This window comes from Diabrotica virgifera, chromosome 4, assembly GCF_917563875.1.
Source record: "Diabrotica virgifera virgifera chromosome 4, PGI_DIABVI_V3a".
Classification (NCBI taxonomy): domain Eukaryota; kingdom Metazoa; phylum Arthropoda; class Insecta; order Coleoptera; family Chrysomelidae; genus Diabrotica; species Diabrotica virgifera.
This window is the reverse complement of record NC_065446.1, coordinates 67,458,045-67,479,481: the sequence shown is the minus strand read 5'-3', so window position 1 is coordinate 67,479,481 and position 21,437 is coordinate 67,458,045. Positions and strand designations below refer to the sequence as shown.

Genomic DNA, 21,437 nt, shown 5'->3' with positions numbered 1-21,437 from the left:
TGTGATAGCTCATTTGAAAGGTTATTTAATTCTCTATTCACTAATATAAACGTTAACCTAATTATTTATACAAATGATGTGCAAACAATTTTTCTTCTTTTTGTGTAAATTAATTTAGTAAAAAAAATTTTTTTGTACATCGTGTATAAATAATTATGTTAATGTTTATATTTCCGAATAGAGAATTAAATAACCTTTCAAATGAGCTATCAGACGACCCCTACTCCCATTCAAAAAAATCATCGATTACGTCATCACGCCCAGATGGATGACGTCACTAGTATTATTTATATATATATATATATATATATATATATGCTAAAAAGTCCTAATTTAAAAATAAAAATCGACCCGTCCGAGGATTTCTCTTTAAATTTGCCCATTCTCGAGATAATGAAATTATGCAAACTCAAACGTCCTCATTTATACTAGTGTCGCGCCCGCTTGATTAGCAATTAAAAAACAAGGGGGTTTTCGATATTGTATTGTAGAAAACTTGAGATTTCATCAATCGACGTTTAAAGAATATCTACCTACCTTGGCAACATTGAAATTTTCAGTTAAATGTCCGATTCAGGGTTAAAAATGGCTGATTTCGCAATTTTTTAATCGCTTATGTCAAAAACTATTAACCTAAGAGAAAAGTCACTAAAGAACTTTTCGGTTTGGAATGATTCAAAAAACCTAAAACAACTTTGTTCGATGCAAAAAAAAAATAATTTTGGGAAAAAACCCTAATCTTCCCCCTCGCCTGGCAAGATACTATGCTGTTCAGAATCGCCTGGCATTGTACACATTTCTTCTAAATGACTTACTCAAACACATACTTAAATTTAAACTTTACAGGAGAAAGTTTATTTTTCCTGGTAGATACACGTGCAGGGCTGATGCCTGCCAGGTCATGATTTTTAGCCTTGGTGTGCTATGAATTATCACTATGTATACAAATTTCTAGCCTTACAGGACGACCGTTAGTCGGAGGGTTCACTAGCTCTTAGACTATTGGTAATTAATTTTAGTGCTGTATTTAATAAATTAATTCATCTGTAACTATCCGGGTCTGATTTGTTTCCTGTTTTGAAGAGAGGTATTAGAATGCTTGATCTCCACTCTTGTGGTATTCTCTTTTGTTGTATTATTTTTTCATTTTTTGGATTAGTTTTAATAGTTGATTGGTCAGATCTAGTCGTCCGGACTTTAGTAGTTTAATCGACTTGTGATCTACTGGTGATTTTTCTATTCCTTAATTCCCTTAATGCTTCCTTTCCCTCTCCCTCCTCAGTGTTAATTTTTTTCACCTTGTACAACTAACAAAGAAAACGACTTTTTCAATTCAAAACTGATTTTTATTTTAACTTTTTTGATTATTAACAATAACAATATTGAAGTGATTTACATATATCTTAATAAAAGCTTTACAATATTAATAACCATAATTGCACATTTTATTTTGTATTAAATTGACTATAATTAGATAATTATTGCATTATGATAAGTCATATTGTAATAACTAAAATACAACAAATACTTTATTCAGCTGGTTATAATATAAACTTCTGTCATTGTTAAAAGTTATTATATAGGGTGATATAACAATTGTACAGTTATTGTACATGATAAAGGTATTATAACGTGTGATCCAAAATTATTGTCACCATAGGTGGTTCTGAACGACAGAGATAGCTATACAGTGCATGTATATTCTTAATTCAGATATACTTTCCAGTTTACGTCAACTTTGCAGTGTACGTCAACTTAACAAGAAAAGTTAGGTTATGTAGTAATGGTGGTAGACATAATATAGCATCTTGTTTGATTTTATTTATTATTGTTACTTATAATTTTGTTAATTTTTTTATTTTTGATTAAAGTTCTGTGTTAAAGGTTTTGACTGATTTTTTATGTTTTATAATGTTAATCAAAATTAATTGATAAACCAATGATATAAATTCAGATTAAAACAAGACATACGTAATTTTTTGCACGGCTAGCTTTGATCCCAATAATTATGGATCGCTCGTTATAATACCTATACTTTACATTTAACTTATAGACTATTTACTTTTAAATTAGATATACACGTTATAAATGACAACACGGTACGAATCGCCCGTCGTACAACCGTCGCATATGAACGAGACGGTCCCCGCTACCCACCAAGACGATATCAGTGTATGTTTTAATTCGCGCTGATTCATTCCGTAACTCGCCGTTTTACAATGACGACAATGTTGCCGATTTTAGCGCTTCCTTAAATTGGGTATATCCAATCCAAATATAACCAGTCTGTATATACCTACTTTCACGGTATCATTTGCCAGATTCGTTTACAAAACCAGCTGTAAATAAGTTTGTATAAAAAATTTCAGCCTTTACTAATATAAATACAGTGGTATAATTAATCAATATAATAATTAACAGATTAAGTATGGTGAAATGCTTAATAATTGCAGATTTAGTCATTAAAAAGTAAATATTTTCGATTTGACAAATACAGTAGTAGTGGCAGAATAAAAATGTATATTTGAATGCTTTTATTTATTAGCTATTATATTTAAGAATATCGATAGTTCGTTTGGGAAACCATATTTTCAAGAGTTAGACAGAGCTCCTATTTACTTTTTGCTGAGAATGTCAATCTTAGGACCTCAAAAAGATACAAAAAAGTCTGTCACACCTACCCCCGAACTTCCCCCTAAAATTCCCACTCGAGGATTTACTAAGAATCTGTAGGCCGTAGAAAAAATTTTTCAACAAAAAATGTATCAAAAAATAAAACGTAATGTTATGCTGATACACAAATTTGCTTTATCTATACATTCACCATACTGATGAACAATAACAAAATACAAGGAACAAATTTAACCAAAAAAAAAATTATTTTGTATGAAAAATAATTTATTAAAAAATCAATTTAAAATGCCAAAACCAATTTTATATCAATATGATCTCCACAGAACACGTTCCCAACTATAAACAAAACAGTCTATAATATTTATAGACTGATACTATCAGTTCACATGGAGTTTTCATTTTAGAAATTTGTTTTACAAGAAATTTGCAGCATTTTCATTGAAAAATGTCACCTTTTCGGACGGTTTTTTGCGAATACCTTAAAAATTATGCATCTAACAAAAAAAACTATACAAAACATTTTTGTAGGTTTTGAAAAATCAAAGAGATTCGTTTTTTCATAATTCTTCTAGTTATAAAACAAAAAGAGATATGGTAGGCGAAAAGAGATTTTTTTGTGCATGTTCAAATCGGTGTGTTCCACTTAAAATAACAGAGAAATGGTCGATTTTAGGGGTATATTTCTACGGATACCTTTTGTAATGGTTAAAAAGACCTTTAAAATGAGCACTGTTAAATGTCGATTCCATTCAAACTAAGCGAGAGATGGTGCAAAACAATTGATGACTAAAGTATTTTAAGGAAAAATGAGAAGTATATTTAACCCCTCATCCACCAGAATTTAATTGCATCATTTTCCTTCTACAAAACCTTTTATTATTATAGTGTCATTTCTATGTTTAAAAAGTTGAACGGGTTTAAAGTGAATGGTTTTTGAAAAAATAAGTTCAAATTATAGAGCGCATTTTTAAATTTTCTTAAAGATCTTCCTTTTTCTCCATGTAACTCGAAAATGATAAAGAGATACAGTAATTAAAGACAAAACAAAATCTGATATCTGAATGATATCTGAAAAAAACGCCACATTTTTGTACTGTTTATTTTTTTCGTATCTTATCATTTTCGAGTTACATGGAGAAAAGGAAAATCTTTAAGAAAATTAAATGCGCTCTATAATTTGATCTTATTTTTTTTAAACCATTAATTTTAAACCCAGTGCCTAAAGGTACTCTAGAAGGAAAACGATGCATTTGACTTCTGGTGGATGAGGGGTTAAATATACTTCTCATTTGTCCTTAAAATACATTAGTCATAAATTTTGTTGCACCATATCTCGCTTAGTTTGAATGTAATCGAAATTAAACAGTACTCATTTTAAGGTCTTTTCAACCACTATAAAAGTTATCTGTAGTATTATACCCCTAAAATCGACCATTTCTCTGTTATTTTAAGTTGAACACACCGATTTGAGCATGCAACAAAAAAAAAATCTCTTTTCACCTACCATATCTCTTTTTGTATTAAAACTAGAAGCTAAATAAAGAAACGAATCTCTTTGATTTTTTATAAGCTACAAAAATGTTTAATATAGTTTTTTTTCATTAGATGCATAATTTTTAAGGTATTCGCAAAAAATCGCCCGAAAAGGTGGTATTTTTCAATGAAAATGGCAAATTTTCAATCACGAATAACTCAAAAAGTATCGAGTTTTCATTTTTGAAGTGGCGCTAAAACTTGGCCAGATATAGAGAATGCTTCGATTCAGAATTTTGGTGATCATCGTGATGAAAATTGCTTGAATCAAGACTTAGTGAATATTAAACAAAAACCTAATGAATCTACGTATGTATTTCATGAAAGACTTTTAACTTTATTAAATGCTAGTTGTAATTATAATGATTTACATTATATTAATCAAGAACGTTGAGTCGAAAAGAGCTTTCTTTACGAAGCAGGCCCTAAAGTCATTTCTAGCTGGACTTAGGGAGCCTCTAGGACCGATTATTCGTGCCATGCGTCCTGTTTCGTTGGAACAAGCTATTCAGTTGATTAAAGAGGAGGATAATATTAAGTATTATCAGAAAAATCAGTATTTTCTGAAAAATCAGTATCAGTAGTTTTTTATCGAGTGGTTATTTGGTTTCTTTATGTAACTTTTTGCGTAGCATACGCCGATTTTTCGTTTGAACAAAGAACTGAAAATAACAAATAGAAAACAAAATAACAACACTAATATGACGTGTTAATAATTTAACATTAAATACTGAAAATACCACTTATAAAAAATTATACAAGAATTAATGTGACTATGGTCACGTACTAGACAAAACTAATCTTAAAGGACCCCGCAACACTCCTTATGGAAAAGTGGTCCCGGTCTTGTAACGAAACTTTGGTCAATAATAGTCCTTAGCGAGTAGATTAGAAAAGTCCATGGCGCCTATGTCTGAAAAACTATTATTCTCGAGCCTTCTAAAGTTCTTAAATTCAGGTAGTCGGTTTACGTTAAGTGCACGTTAAGGTCAATTGAATGAAAATATCTACTACTGAAAGAAGACAAGACTCATTTTCTTCATGCATATTTTTGAGTGCTGCATATGAGTTCGTGGTCAAAAATAGATGCATCGTATTTTAGTCTTCAGAAAACCTCCGAAAAGCAAAATCTTAACGTACAGAGAGTCGAAGATGACATAAACACGATTTTTCCATAGAAGATTGTAATTAATATTTCGCGTTTACCTACTACCATGTATGTACTTTGTTTTTTCTTTTCGTATCAATATCAAGTTCATTTTCTCCACTCATATCTGATATGCTGGAGATTATTCTTTGCAAATCATCTAAACTATTTGCAAAAACTACTGCTTCGTCGGCATATCTAACGATTTTTAGATGCACTCTATTCTGCATGCATGAAAACGTGAGATCTCTTGTTCTGCTCTAACAGCACTTATTGTGGTTGTTCCTTAATTTTCTGAAGGCGCTTAAGTAGCAGTGGCGGAACATTTACCTTAGGAGAGGGGGCGACTTCCGATAAAACACCAACCCCTAAACACATAAAACAGATAAACCCAAACTACAAGACAGACAATAATATGTGCAATAAGTTCCGTTAATTTTCCTAACTGTCGAGTTAATTGGGTTAAATTTGTCTGTCTGTAGTAAGTTTCATGTCAGCTAATATATTTTTATGTTTCAACAATTTTTTGTTTAACTCTGGACCGCGTTGCGGGGGGAATCACCCTATTTCCCCTAGATCCGCTGCTGTTCAGTAGTTTTCTAAAGATAAGGCTAGGCTGAAGCTATGCTGGTATGGGATAAGCCTGAACCATTCATGAAAACATGATAATTCTTATGTCGCCGTAGCAACACATTTTCTATCGCACTACTTCAGTTTTCTGAGTACTTTCTGAAGACTAAAATACGATGCATCTATTTTTAACCACGAATTCATATGCAACACTCAAATATGCATGAAGAAAATGAGTCTCTCTTCTTTCAATAATAGATACTTTCATTCACTTGACCGTGAATTAGCGCACTTAACGTAAACCGAGTACCTGAAATCAAGAACTTCAGAAGACTATATCTCGAGAATAATAGTTTTTCGGACCTAGGTGCCATGGACTTTTTTAATCTACTTACTAAGGACTATCATTGACCAAAGTTTCGTTACATTTAACCGGGACCACTTTTCTATAAGGAGTGTTTTGCGGGGTTCTTTCACAGGTATAACAGATATATAGATATAGTAATTATCTTAATTCTAATCTAATTTAAACAATTTATGGTGTATAATAAATATCGCAGTACGTTTGGAATTATATTAATATAACGAGTGGAATTAAAATGGCAGGTATGGAAAAAATTTATTACCGTCACTAATATCAACAAAAACCCGCAAGCTTGATAGTCATTTTTAAGTTTTTTCAATATCTTATACAATAAAAACATTATTGTCATGTTTTTCAAATCGTAAATTTTAACCTATATCATAGTATTTTTCTATTTCAAAATAGTACATAATATGATAATGATGATTAAGAGTATCTACGAAACTGCTCCAGCTTGTGTCCGACTTCATGAAGATGAAGTCGGACAAAAGTTCCTAATTGAACGTAGAATTAGACAGAGCGATACTATCTCCCGAAATTATTTACAGATGTACTCGAATATACATATACAGGATGTTAGTAAATAAGTATGACAAACTTTAAGGAGTCTTACTACATGAAAAAATAATGAGAGTTTGCTCTATAAACGTATGTCCGCAAATGCTTCGTTTCCGAGATACGGGGTGTTGAAATTTTTATTTCAAATTGCCAATTTATTGATTGCTCTAAGACCGGTTAAGTTATGAAAATGAATCTAGGTGTGTTTTAAGGGGTAGTTATTGTGCATTTTTTGACATACAATTAAGAATTTTGTATTCATCTTTGGCGCGCCTGACGGGTAATGATCTGAATTTTTTTAAAGAAAAAAATAGTACGCCACTGAGATATTTCCAATTAAAAATTATTTTTGTATTTCACGTTTAATTTATGATACAAACCTTTCTTGCCTTTTTTTCATATGGTGCACCGTTTTTATGCAGAAAAATAAAACATCTTGACGCGTATTTTTCATTTTTTAATACATTATCAAGAAATATCCAATATAATAATACTAGAATATAATAATACTGGAACAATAACAGAAAATATTACTAATAAGATATTAACTAGTGCCGAGCTCCAACAAATGTTCCAAAAAATGACCTCCTTTAGATGTTACAGAAGAATTTTATATTCATCATTGGCACGCGTACGGGTAATTTTTAAGAAAAAAATAGTATGTCACTGAGATATGTCAAATTAAAAATCATTTTTGAATTGCTGGTTCAATTTGGTGGTGCAAAATCTTTCTTGCCTTTTTTTCATATGCGGCCCCGTTTTCATGCAAAAAAATAAAACATCTTAACGTTTACAAAGTATTTGAACGAAGTTTCTATGCATAAGAAAACTACTTCAAATATTTTGTAAGCGTTAAGATGTTTTATTTTTTGGTATAAAAACAGCGCCTTGTATGAAAAAAAGGCAAGAAAGATTTTCTGTCGTAAATTGAACGAGGAATTCAAAAATGATTTTTAAATTAATTTGTATTAGTTTGACATATCTCAGTGGCGTACTATTTTTTTCTTAAAAATATTCAGACCATTACCCGTACGCGCGCCAATGATGAATATAAAATTCTTCTGTTACCTGTAAAGGAGATCATTTTAAACATTTCTTGCAGCTTTGCACCTAGTTAAAACCTTATGAGTAATATTTTCTGTTATTGTTCTAGTTTAGTATTATTATATTGGATAGTTCTTGATAATGTATTAAGAAATGAAAAATACGCGTCAACATGTTTTATTTTTCTGCATAAAAACGGTGCACCATATGAAAAAGGCAAGAAAGGTTTTTTATCAAAAATTAAACGTGGAATTTAAAAATAATTTTTAATTTGAAATATCTCAGTGACGTACTATTTTTTTCTTTAAAAAAATTTAGACTATTAATAACTAACTCCTAAAACTCACCAAATTTCATTTTCGTAGCTCAACTGTTCTTAGAGCAATAAATAAATTGGCAGTTTGAAATAAAAATTTCAACACCCCTATCTCGGAAACGAAGCATTTGCGGACATATGTCTATAGAGCAAAACCGGCATTATTTTTTCATGTATAATTAGCTCTTAAAGTTTTTCATACTTATTTACTAACACCCTGTATGTTCAAGCGAATGGAACAGGAAGATACAACAAGAGGAAGATTAGATAGAGTGATACTATCTCCCAAAATTATTTACAGCTGTACTCGAATATACGTTCAAGCGAATGTAACAAGAGCATAATATGAGAATTAATATAAATGGAGAGGATCTGAACCACCTAAGATTTGCCGATGACATCGTTTTAATAACTGATAGAGTTGATAAAGCTATTAAAATGCTAGAAACGTTCCATGAGGCGTCATAACACCTCAAAGACAAAATTTATGACCAACCTTGTAGTAAACGATAAAAATTCAAATTGAAAGCCATAACATCGACCAAGTAATAGCTTACAGATATCTAGATCCTAGGGTATGAGATTCGCTTAGACCGAGATAATTAGACAACTGAAATGCAAAGAAGAATATGTCTTACATGGACTGCCTTTGGTAGATTGAACAACATTTTCAAGTACAATATTTCAGTTTGTTTGAAAAGGAAAGTCTTTGACCAATGTGTTTTACCAGTTCTTACATATGGTGCAGAAACATTAATTTTAACAAAAGGAACAATAAATAAAATAAGAGTCACACAACATGCTATGGAAAGATTAATGTTAGGTATTAAACAGATAAACTACCAAACATAGAAATAAGAAGAATAATAGGAGTCGCGGATGCAGTTGAAAGAATAGCCATGGTTAAATGGGCTTGGGTTACCAACACAGTCAATAAAGTCATGATAGAAGGCAGTTTTTCAAATCAGTTTAACGTCAACAGAGGATTAAAACAAGAGTACCCCCTGTCAACAGACTTATTCAATCTAGTGCTAGAAAAGATCATTAGAGGAGCCAATATCCAGACAAGCGGCACGATTCTTAACAGAAGACAACAGTGTGTAGGTTTTGCAGATGACCTGGTGTTTTTGACACGTTCAAGACTAGAACTTCAAAAAATGTTCAAGCAATTTGAAGAAGAAGCAAAAAATATGGCCTGACTATAAACCAAGGAAAAACCAAGTATATGGAAATGAGAGGAGAAAATGCTGAAGAAAATAAGTGAATTACTCTAAGCCAAGCCGCACACCAAAGAAACATGAAACGAAAAACATGAAACATGAAACGAAAAACATGTTTCATGAAACTAAAACACTGCTAAACAAATCTCAAAGTCCGCCTACCAATGAAACGAGTGTGATTCATGCTCATGACACATTTTTATTTTCGGAGAGTCTCATAAATGGCCCGACGTATATTTGCTTAGCAGTGGTTTATTTCCATGAAACGTAATTTACGCTTCATGTTTCTTTGATGTGCTTCCCTGCCTAAGGGCACATGACAAAGATTATAAATTTGAGAAGGTAACTGAATTTGAGTACCTTGGAGTAACTGTTACAAATAGAGGAGACGAAGAGAGAGATATAGATAAACGGTTGTTGAAAGGTAGCAAAGCAGTAGGTTCATTAAACGCACTGTTGAAGGCAAAACACGTGTAGGGCAGCCAAGATCCGAGCGTATGAAACAATAGCCAGACCAACTGTATTGTATGCATATGAAACTTGGACAATGAACCAGAAAGAAGAAAAAAAGCTAGAGATTTGGGAGAGAAAAATATTGAGAAAAATTTTTGGTGGTATAAAGGAGGCTAACGGGGAATGGCGCAGAAAAACAAACCAGGAGCTAATGGAGATGTATAAGAAACCTAAAATAACTCAGAAAATCAAGGCACAGAGAGTTAGATGGTTGGATCATGTTTTACGAATGCCACAAGAAAGTTTTAATCTCCTAAGAGTTTTATCAGCAGGAGAACAAAGGAAGAAAAAAAGAGGGAGACCACGAAGGAAGTGGTTTGATGCCGTCCGGACTGACCTAGAAGAAATGGGTACAAGAGACTGGAGAGGACAAGTGCAGGACCGCAAAAGTGGAAGAAATTAGTCAAGACTATCGAAGCCAAGGGCCTCTAAGGCCTGTAGTGCTGTTAATATGAATGGGCTTGGGCCCGACATGTTACCAGACGGACGGATGATAGAATGGACCAGAAAAGTTTTGGAATGGCGACCAAGACAATAGGCATATCGAAGCAGAAGACGATCACTCACTAAAGGGACGCATGATATAAAGCGCATCACCACAAATTGGATGCAAAAGCTCAAGACAGAGATAGGTGGAAAATTTTAAGAGAGGTCTACGTTCAGCAGTGAACAAATATAGACTAATTGATGAATATGATGAAACGATGTCATCTACAGCGAAATTTGATCTGTCAACTTTGAAACAATCAAAAATTTATATATTGAAATGCAGCCTGTTATTTTGATTTTAACACTTGTTTATCGTAAGTTTCAGTTAAATTTCATATATCGAATTATTTCCAACATATACAATAATAATTAATAATATTAAGAAAATTTATCAATATATTGAGAAGGCTAATTAATAATAATTTTCGGGGCGAAAAAATGATATGGCTTATGAATATGTATTATTGCATATAAACTATTGAATCAGGCACTATACTTTAATAATTTGCCTTTTTCGTTATATAAAAGCCAGCTTTATAATATTTTGCTTTTTATTTAAGAAATAAGTAGTATCAATTTTCTTTCCCTATATGATTTTAATATCTACCAATGAATTAAAGTTATAACTAACATTTTAAGTGAAGTTAGCACTTATATTGAGTGTGAACTTTTTTAAAACAAAAAAATATATCGATTTTTATTTTAAAAAGATCTATAATCCTATAATTTATACATATTTTGTTCAAATCGCTTCACTTATTCTGATAACTAAAATTTTTAATCCATATCTGCATTATTGATTCTAAAAACAGTAACATACATACGACACGAAGAGAGAAGCATAATATGATTATGTAAAATATCATGGAAATAGATTAAAGGCAGAGATGTAAAAGTAGTTCATTAAGTAAGCACTTCCAAATATGCTTTTGGTACCAGACCTTGGTTGTTCTTGTTATTTCTACCCATGTAGTAATCTGGATTCTGTATGTCTCTCACTTGTATCACCTAAAAAGTAAAATAAACTAATAATACACTAAACGCAAAAAGTATCGCATAATTTTTGAAACAGAAAAATTTTTAAAAATAATTATTAATTTTTAGCAGAATTTTATAATACCAGTCTCTCGTCTTCTTTAGGTGTCTACAAACCCATAACATTTTAAGTTGAAGCGTGTTTTTGTCTAAAAAAAAAACAAGAAACAAAACAACTGATGGATTCGACCGTTACTTGATGGAAGTTCATTTTATCTAACAATAAAACACTGAAAACGTTTGTTTTCTATACTTCCACAAAATTTATTACAACTATGTGACTACAGCTATTTCGGCAGAGTGCCTTTCTCAAGTGATTTAGATTACTATGGGTTTGTCTTTTTACAGTCTTTAACTGAAGAGGTTGAGGAGTGGGGAGCTGTTTGTTTCGAGTTGGTCATTTAGAATTATATTTGTATTTTTCAATTTATTAATTTCCATAGATTCTAATAAAGATAGCTTACGGCCTTTATTTTGAATATGCAGAATTTGAAACTGTTCATTAAAAGAATGATTAGGATCTAGAAGGTGAAGTGCGTATGTAGAAGTGTCTGTTTTTCTATTGTTTAAAGCCCTTTTGTGTTCTGCTATCCGTTTGTCAAAGGTTCTGCCAGTTTGACCGATGTAAGTTTTCGGACAGTCACCACAAGTTTGTTTGTAAACACCACTCTGTAGTTGTTTTTTCTTTTGGCTCTTATTGTTCTTAATAAGTTGTTGTTAGTTCTGAAAGCTGGTGTTATTCCTTTCTTTTTTATGTATCTGGCTATTTTTGTTGTTATCTTGCTAGTATATGTGATAGAGCAGAAGGTACTGGGTTCTTTATGTGGTGGTGGATAGACTAATTTCAGGCCTTTCTTATGGAGTTTTTGGTTTAAAATTTTGTTAATTGTTTGTTCCTTATAGCCATTGTTTACTGCTATTTGTTTAATGATGTTCAGTTCTATCTCGTAGATATTTTTTGACATGGGAATTTCTGTCAGTCTATGTATCATGCTATGGTAGGCTGCTAATTTGTGTTGTGTAGGATGGGATGATGAATTGTGTATAATTGTGTCAGTATGGGTAGGTTTATGATATACGGAGAACTCATGTTTGTTGTGTAGTCTGGTAATTGTTACATCTAGAAAGTTTATTGACTTATTCTGTTCGGTTTCTATTGTAAACTCAATATTATTATGAAGTGAATTAATGTATGATAGAAATTGGTCAAGTTTCCTGTTAGTTCCTGTAAAGCATACTAGTATATCATCCACGTATCTCCACCAATATAAGAACTGTTTAAATACGGGATGTTTAGAAATTGTTGTTTCAAGCTGGTTCATAAATATATCTGATAGCAATGGGCTTAGAGGATTACCCATAATAAGTCCTGCACTGTTGTTTGTGTATATTTGATTATTGAATTCAAAATAGATTTGATTTATGCAAATTTCAAGAAGGTGTAAAATTTTAGATGCAGTAATCGGATTTGTACTATTATGGTCCAAAAGATTTTTAACTAAAACAAAAGTTTCTGTAGGAGGAACACTAGGAAAAAGATTTTTTACGTCAAATGAGATTAGTCTGGAGTTGTTGGGCAATTGAAAATGTTGCATTTTATTAACTAGTTCTAGTGTATTTTTTACGGTGAATTTAGGTGAAAATTTAGTGTATTCTGTAATAATATCTGTCAGTTTTTTTGAAAGTTTATATGATGGAGCTGTATAAAAAGAAACTACAGGCCTTATTGGGTGGTCAGGTTTGTGTAGTTTAATAAAAGAGTATAATTTAGGAGGTTGCGGGTTCATAATACCTTAACCTTAATATTTCCCGTATTTAAACAGTTCTTATATTGGTGGAGATACGTGGATGATATTAGTATGCTTTACAGGAACTAACAGGCAATTTGACCAATTTCTATCATATATTAATTCACTTCATAGTAATATTGAGTTTACAATAAAAACCGAACAGAATAAGTCCATAAACTTTCTAGATGTAACAATTACCAGACTACACAACAAACATGAGTTCTCCGTATATCATAAACCTACCCATACTGACACAACTATACACAATTCATCATACCATCCTGCACAACACAAATTAGCAGCCTACCATAGCATGATACATAGACTGACAGAAATTCCCATGTCAAAAAATAACTTCGAGATAGAACTGAACATCACTAAACAAATAGCAGTAAACAATGGCTATAAGGAACAAACAATTAACAAAATTTTAAACCAAAAACTCCATAAGAAAGCCCTGAAATTAGTCTATCCACCACCACAGAAAGAACCCAGTACCTTCTGCTCTATCGCATATACTGGCAAGATAACAACAAAAATAGCCAGATACATAGAAAAGAAAGGAATAACACCAGCTTTCAGAACGAACAACAACTTAATTAACAATATTAACACATTCGCGGACACGCTGTAATTTTATACACGTATTCTTATGGAGTAAATGACTTAATATGCAGTCATGACCGCGAATGTGTTAAGAACAATAAGAGCCGAAAGAGAAAACAACTACAGAGTGATGTTTACAAACTAACTTGTGGTGATTGTTCGAAAACTGACATCGGTCAAACTGGCAGAACCTTTGACAAACGGATAGCAGAACACAAAAGGGCTTTCAACCATAGAAAAACAGACACTTCTACATACGCACTTCACCTTCTAGATCATAATCATTCTTTTAATGAACAGTTTCAAATTCTGCATATTTTTCAATGTTTTATTGTTAGAAGAAACAAAATGTTGTTAAAGCAGAATATTTATTTTGGATATTTGTGTTCGAAAATTTGATCTGTGCACTATGTCTGCATGAGTTTTCAATGAGGAGGTGCGTTCTTACAAAAAATGAGTAATATAACGTCAAAACAAGTAGCCCAAATTGTAGGTTTGATTGGCGATGGCCAATCGCAGCAATATCTTGCTGAAGTTATGGAAATCCACCAATCCAGCGTTTCAAGCGATTTAAGAAGGTATAGAGAAAGTGGAGGATACTCAAGATGACCAGTTCCAGGACTTCCCAGGTGCACAAACCCAGCAGATGAACGTTACTTACATCTGCAGACTTTGCGTACACATCATGTTACAGATAGACAACTGCGAAATGATCTTTTCATAGCCCGTGGTCCGTAATGTTCGGTCCGTAAAGTGCCAATTCGGTTAGAAACAGATTAAGGGAATTTGGAATCAGAGTCAGAATGTCTGCTACTGCTCCACTGTTAACGAAGGCACACCGTATGGCACGTTTAAATTTTGCACCAGAACATGTTGATTGGGATATTAGCGACTGGATTAATATTCTTTTTACTGAGGGGTCAAAATGTGCACTTTGTGCAAAAAGTGCAAATTTTGACTCATCAATAAAAAGAATATTAGTCCAGTCGTTAATATCCCAATCGACATGTTCTGGTGCAAAACTTAAACGTGACATACGGTGTGCCCTCGTTAACAGTGGAGCAGTAGCAGTCATTCTGACTCTGATTCCAAATTCCCTTAATCTGTTTCTAACCGTGTAACGGGTGCAAAGTGCATTAACGTTTTCGAATTCCTGAAACTGTTGCTTCACCCTGTAAGGTAAATCCGTTTCAGAAATTGTATTTGTTTATTGCGTGGAAATGTGTGTTTCTTTTTTATTTCTCATGAATCTGTAGTATTGCATAATTCGTCCTCGATTCATATGAATATTTTTTAAGTTTCTTATTCCGGAGAACGCAGGTTTTAAAAGTATCATGTTTTGTTAGCCGTTATTCTGTCGTGAAATGGGTTGTCGGTTTTTTTATCAAGGGAATTACAATCGTAAATTCTTCTATAATTGATTTCTGACGACGGGAATATGATGCTTTGGAGTTGGTTTGTTTACATAGTGCATACCGTTGTGAGATAAGAGGCTCTGGGTTGTTTATATAATATACTTGTTGGTATCTTAGTGGGCCAGCTGTGCGAGAAGCCGGATCAGCGAAAAACGTGAGAATGTATTGAGCTGAGACACAAATCAGCAGAATTTGGTAGATGAATCCTATTTGACGAAGAATGAGTTATTACCTTTGAAGGCGTGGTTGAAGTTTGCTTAAACCTTTTCTATTCGTTTTGAAATAAGAGTGGAAATTGGCGAATTTTTTTGATTGGTAAAACCGGTAGTAGAATAGAAGAATGGGAAGATGGAGTTATGAAAGAGGAGTTCTAAGTAGTCGAGAAGAGCGATTAGTTCTAGAGAGCTAGAATAAGAAGTCTGTGCCTTTCCGTCAGCAGGCTCTTTGCCTTGCTGACGGAGAAAATTGTTGAAAATAGTTCAATGGAGCAAATTAGTTGTTTGTATTTAGTACAGTTTCTTTAAGTTTTTGTTTCAGAGCCGAAGTAGGCTTAAGTGGATGCTGTGGTCGTAGGGGATGTAAATTCTCGACCGTATTTTGTGTTCCTAGTGATGGATTAAACACATCCTTTAGTTTTCTTTTGTCGAAAAGTTCTTTGTTTATTTCAATTAAGTTTAATTAATAACAGTAGTAATAATATAGTATACCAGTGTTGCATGTTGCATACAATAAACAAACAATGGAATTTCATCTCTAATATAATTAATACCTGTACTTTGCCTGTAAAATTGAGTGTCGTTATGTGCGTGACAACAAATGTGTCGTAACATCAGGACAATGTTTAACACCGTAACTGCCGCATGGATGGACTATGGATAAAGAACACATCAAGGTACTTGCGCTATTTTTTTATTGTTGAACGCTTACGTTTTCTCGCGAATCGATGAAACTTTATTTTTTTGTTGGTAACAACTTTGCTAAATTTTTATTTGTTTCAATAAAGTAAGAATTATGTTTAATTATTAGATTTTCTTTACCAATCTCTATCGTCCTTATAAAAATAATCACACATGAAAGTAGCCTACGGTAAGTACAGATATTTCAAATAACCGGCATTCTTAGTTTTATATTTTTTTTTTATAAGTAAACACATATGATATTTCTTTTTTTAATTATGGCGCCCCCCGAGCAATTGAGTTTCAATTTTATTCAACATCTATTAAGAATCCACACCCCTAGGTCTCTGAAGACTTAGCAGCTACCGAGGTATATCAAAAAGTTAAGTAGCACCAATGATATTTTTATATTTTGTTAAATTTGTCATGTTACATATTTTTTTGCCTTTGTTATCCATAGGCGTGCTACAACCGAATTAGCACTTTACGAACCGAACATTACGGGCCACGGGCTGTGGAAAGATCATTTTGCAGTTGTCTAGCTGTAACATGATGTGTACGCAAAGTCTGCAGATGTAAATAACGTTCATCTGCTGGGTTCGTGCACCTGGAAAGTCCTGGAATTGGTCTTTTTGTGTATACTCCACTTTCTCTATACCTTCTTAAAGCTGTTGAAACGCTGAATTGGTGGATTCCCATAACTTCAGCAAGATATTGCTGCGATCGGCTATCTCCAATTAAACCTACAATTTGGGCTGCTTGTTCTGACGTTATATTACTCATTTTTTGTAAGAACGCACCTCCTCATTGAAAACTCAAGCAGACATAGTGCACAGATCAAAATATCGAAAACAAATGTGCAAAATGAATATTCTGCTTTAACAACGTTTTGTTTCTTATTTTTTTAGACAAAAACACGCTTCAACTTGAAATGTTATGGGTTTGTAGACACCTAAAGAAGACGATAGACGGGTATTATAACATTCTGCTAAAAATTAAAAAATTTTTTTAAACTTTTTTTCTGTTTTAAAAATGATGCGATAGCTTTTGGCGTTTAGTGTATAATAAAATAAATAATATACACGGTGTCAATATAACAGTCCACAGTACATCGTCCTTTTTTGAAAACGATTACAAATCATTTAAAAAAAAAGACGGTGTACTGGGGGCTATAACCGTATGCAAAGATTAAACTTCGTATTTTAGGTAACTCACAAAGAAAGGATCGGAATAAAAGACGAAATCAACACTAGGCATATATGAACGTTTGAAGAAATTACCAGAAAGAAAAATGGAAGTATATTACCAGAATTTTGACTTTAAATAATATGACAATAACTAATATATTTTTTAAACACACAGAAATCTACATAGTATACTAGAGAAGTCACAATTAGAAATGAAAGATCCATAATTGGCCATATAATAATTTAAAGCAATGATAGAAGAAAGGTAATGCATACAAAAGTACACAGAAGACCCAAAATGGACAGCGATTATTATATGGTAGTAACTAAGATACGAGAAGAAATAAAAAGAAGAAAAAGCCTGGCACAGAAAAGAAAAACCTGATTAAAAAGATGATAAAAACGTATAAACTAAAAAAACAAAGAAATATTATAAATATTTAAGAAAAAATAAACGAAAAACTTATAGAAGAACAATACAAGAAACAGAAGACAATAATGATATAAATAAGCAACCTATCTACCAACTATAAGGATCCACTATTGGATGCAGCTAAGGAAATATAAATAAAATGGATATATAAATAAAAAAGACTCAACAAAGAAACAAACAGCGTGGTGTTCCGAAGAAATAAAAAAGCAAGTAAAAGTGAAGAAAAAAATGGAAACATCTGAATTAAAATACAAAAATGAAAGAAAAAAGGTAACAACGTGTAAAGGTTGCCGTGTAACGGTAACAAAGAGAGATAATTGGGAAACATTCTGAGATAAAATGGAAAAGATAGCAAAAGTAACCAAAAGCTATTCTAGAGAACGCTGAAGACGATAAGAACACAAAAAATGGAGACACATTTAACACAAAAAGCGCTGCAAGAGAAAAAGAGAATATACTTAGCATTTCTTGACCTATTTCGATAAAGTACCAAGATATAAATTATGGAAAATACTCAGAGAAAAGGGAATGGATAATGGTAGGGGAGCAAAGTATGCTAAATGTGCAGTCACTCGAGCGTTATGGGGACCTATTGGGTTGTGAAGAGTAGGTCCTAAAACCAAAAAAAGTTAAGTTAAGTTTTCCATTTTAGTGTGGACTTTTCATTTTTAATTTAATTTTCCATTTCCAACAATCGTTTTTTTAGATTATAGCGCCATTTATCCATAATAACTGAGTTTACAAGAATTTGAATATTTTTTTGAGTGCTTGGAACAACTTGATTATTTACATAATGATGTCTTAGTGTTAGGTGATTTTAACGTCCCTAAATTTATAGAAAATAACACTTCCGATGATAAAACTTCTATAATTTTAAGTTTCTTGCACTCTTTTGGTCTTGGTCAATTTAATGGGGTTGTAAGTCACTTAGGTAGATCGCTAGATCTAATAATGTCACATTTAGCCTGCGAAGTAATGCGTGACATGTCCCCGATAGTCTATGAAGATTCCCACCACCCAGCTCTTATAATTAATATTACGAATATTTTTGTAAAGGAGTCTAGGTTTAGGTTTGGTTCTGACCATGTAACTTACAACTTTAAAAAGGCAAATTTTTGTGATTTATATAGGGAATTGTATGAAACGGATTGGGCTTTTCTAGATGACTCTTCTCAAGTTGATAAAGTTGTAGACACTTTTTATAATAGAATTTTTCTTTTATTTAATAAGTATGTTCCTGTCTACAAAAACTTCAGCCACACATATCCACCTTGGTTTGATGCCGATATTATTAGCTGTATCAAACTAAAGGTTAAGCACAGGAAAAAATTTAGATTATATAAAAACCAGTCTGATCTGCTTGAATTTCAGCGCTTAAGACATCTTTCAAAACTAAAAATTAAATTGGCGTACAACGAATACATCGAAAATATACAATTATCCCTTTCTGTAAACCCTAGAAAGTTTTGGTCATACGTAAATGCTAAAAATAACACTTCACGGATTCCTGGTGAAATGAAATATCAAGGCATTGCTACTTCTGAACCACAAAATACAGTTCATATCTTTGCTGAATACTTTAATGATGTTTATCAAGCAGGTAATGTACTAACCAGCAATAATGTCTTAGCGGTCAACACTGAATGTCTAAATTTTTATCCTGTTCAAGAAACTGAAATAATTCTAGCCAGCAAAAAATTAAAAAATAAGATGACTTCTGGACCTGATAAAATACCCTCTTTTTTTATTAAAGATTGCATAGGTGCTTTAACTAAGCCATTATTAAAAATTTTCAATTTGTGTTTATTATACAAACAGTATCCAAGTATCTGGAAGGAATCAAAGGTATGTCCTGTTTATAAAAATGGGGAAAAGTGTTGTGTAGAAAATTATAGGCCCATATCTATTATATGCAATTTATCCAAAATTTTTGAAATCATACTTTATAATCGTATATACTCTTTCACTCGTAATCAAATTTCACAATATCAGCATGGATTCATTGCTAATCGATCCACAGTTACAAACTTATTGGGAATAACAGAGTACATATCTAAGGCGTTGGATAGGAGATCCCAAGTTGACGTTATATATACTGATTTTTCAAAGGCTTTTGACAAAATTCATCATGGAGTTCTTCTTTCCAAATTGTCCCTTTTTGGTTTTTCTAAAGATGCTGTCGCTTTCATAAAATCCTATTTGTCTGGTAGAACTCAATTTGTATCTTATAATGGTTATAACTCTCACAAATACATACCTTCATCTGGAGTCCCACAAGGATCAAATCTAGGTCCACTCTTGTTTTTGTTATTTATTAATGACTTATGTGAGAAAATTTCTGTGCCCTGTTTGTGTTATGCAGATGATTTAAAAGTTTACTTAGAAATTAACGATATCAATGATTGTCACACTATTCAGAATGAACTGAGTGGTGTGCATGAATGGTGTAAAGAAAACTATTTAAATCTTAATGCAAATAAATGCAAAGTTGTAAGTTACTCAAGGAAACATAATAGTATAAACTATGTTTATACTATTGATGGTAGCGAACTGGAACATGTGAATAAAATTAAAGATCTTGGCAACTTTCATTTACTGAACATATATCTTTAAAAGTTTCTGAAGCACTTAAATCATATGGATTCATAGTCAGAAATAGCCGAAATATTACTAACATAAAAACTGTCACATTACTATATTTCTCTTATGTACGTTGTAAATTAGAATATGCGTCTATAATTTGGTCTCCATTTTATAATTCACATGTTCAGTTGATTGAAAAGGTGCAGCGTAAATTTTTGAAATATTTATCATTTAAGATTAACGGCATATATCCAGAGAGAGGTATCAGAAATAGTGAGTTGTGTAATAGTTTAGATATGGTTTCATTAGAAATGAGGCGAAATTGTGCTTCACTAATATTTTTATTTAAATTGCTGCATAATTCAATTGACTGCCCAGATATTCTTAAACAAATAAATTTTAATGTACCTTCTTATCCTGTTAGAAATGTTTCCACGTTCAGAACTACACAAGCCAGAACAAACCTGATATTAAACTCCCCCATATTTGTTATGTGTGAAAATTATAATTGTTTGGTAAACTATTGTGATATATTCAACTGTAGTATAAGTCAACTTGTCAGAATGGCTAAGTCTCATTTGAATTCTTAATTCACTTGGTAATTATCTTTTCTTTTTTCTTTTCTTTAAATATTGTAAACTCTTAAAATAATATAATTTCAAGTTTATAGTTAATGTAAAATTGTCCTATAAATGGATACCTGTTGGACAATAAAGCTATTATTTATTTATTTATTTATTTAGTTATAATTCGAAAAAAATTCTCGAATAAAAGTTACTTATTTTTACGTAAGGAATCCAAATCTGCAATAAAAATGGGGGCTCCCATTTAAGATTTTAAAGTAACCCCCCATCCCATCTCCGTGGGGGGTCGTGTTTGGTGCCATTCGATAGATTTTTCAAAAATATTAAATAAGTGTATTTTTCAGTTTTTCGATCTGATGTTCATTTCGCGAAATATCGCGGGATTCTTATTTAAAATTTTAAATTTACAACCCACCCCTCTCCGTGGGAAGTAGTGTTTGGTATCATTTTCGATCTGTCATTCATTTCGCGAAATATTCGCTTTTTTCTTGTGAAACTTTGGGACTGCTAAATCTTGGCA

General features: G+C 32.2%; 1 protein-coding gene across 2 annotated transcripts in view; it reads right to left on the bottom strand.

The window, feature by feature from the left end:
• Nucleotides 1-1,324: 1,324 nt before the first annotated feature.
• Nucleotides 1,325-21,437, bottom strand: part of LOC114324816 (endophilin-B1) — a 54,846-nt gene continuing 34,733 nt past the window's right edge. For both annotated transcript variants that reach the window (XM_028272684.2, XM_028272685.2), the window contains one exon: nt 1,325-11,396. In XM_028272684.2, coding sequence (XP_028128485.1) covers nt 11,292-11,396 — 105 coding nt within the window. In that variant the 3' untranslated portion in view covers nt 1,325-11,291. The remainder of the gene's footprint in view (nt 11,397-21,437) is intronic.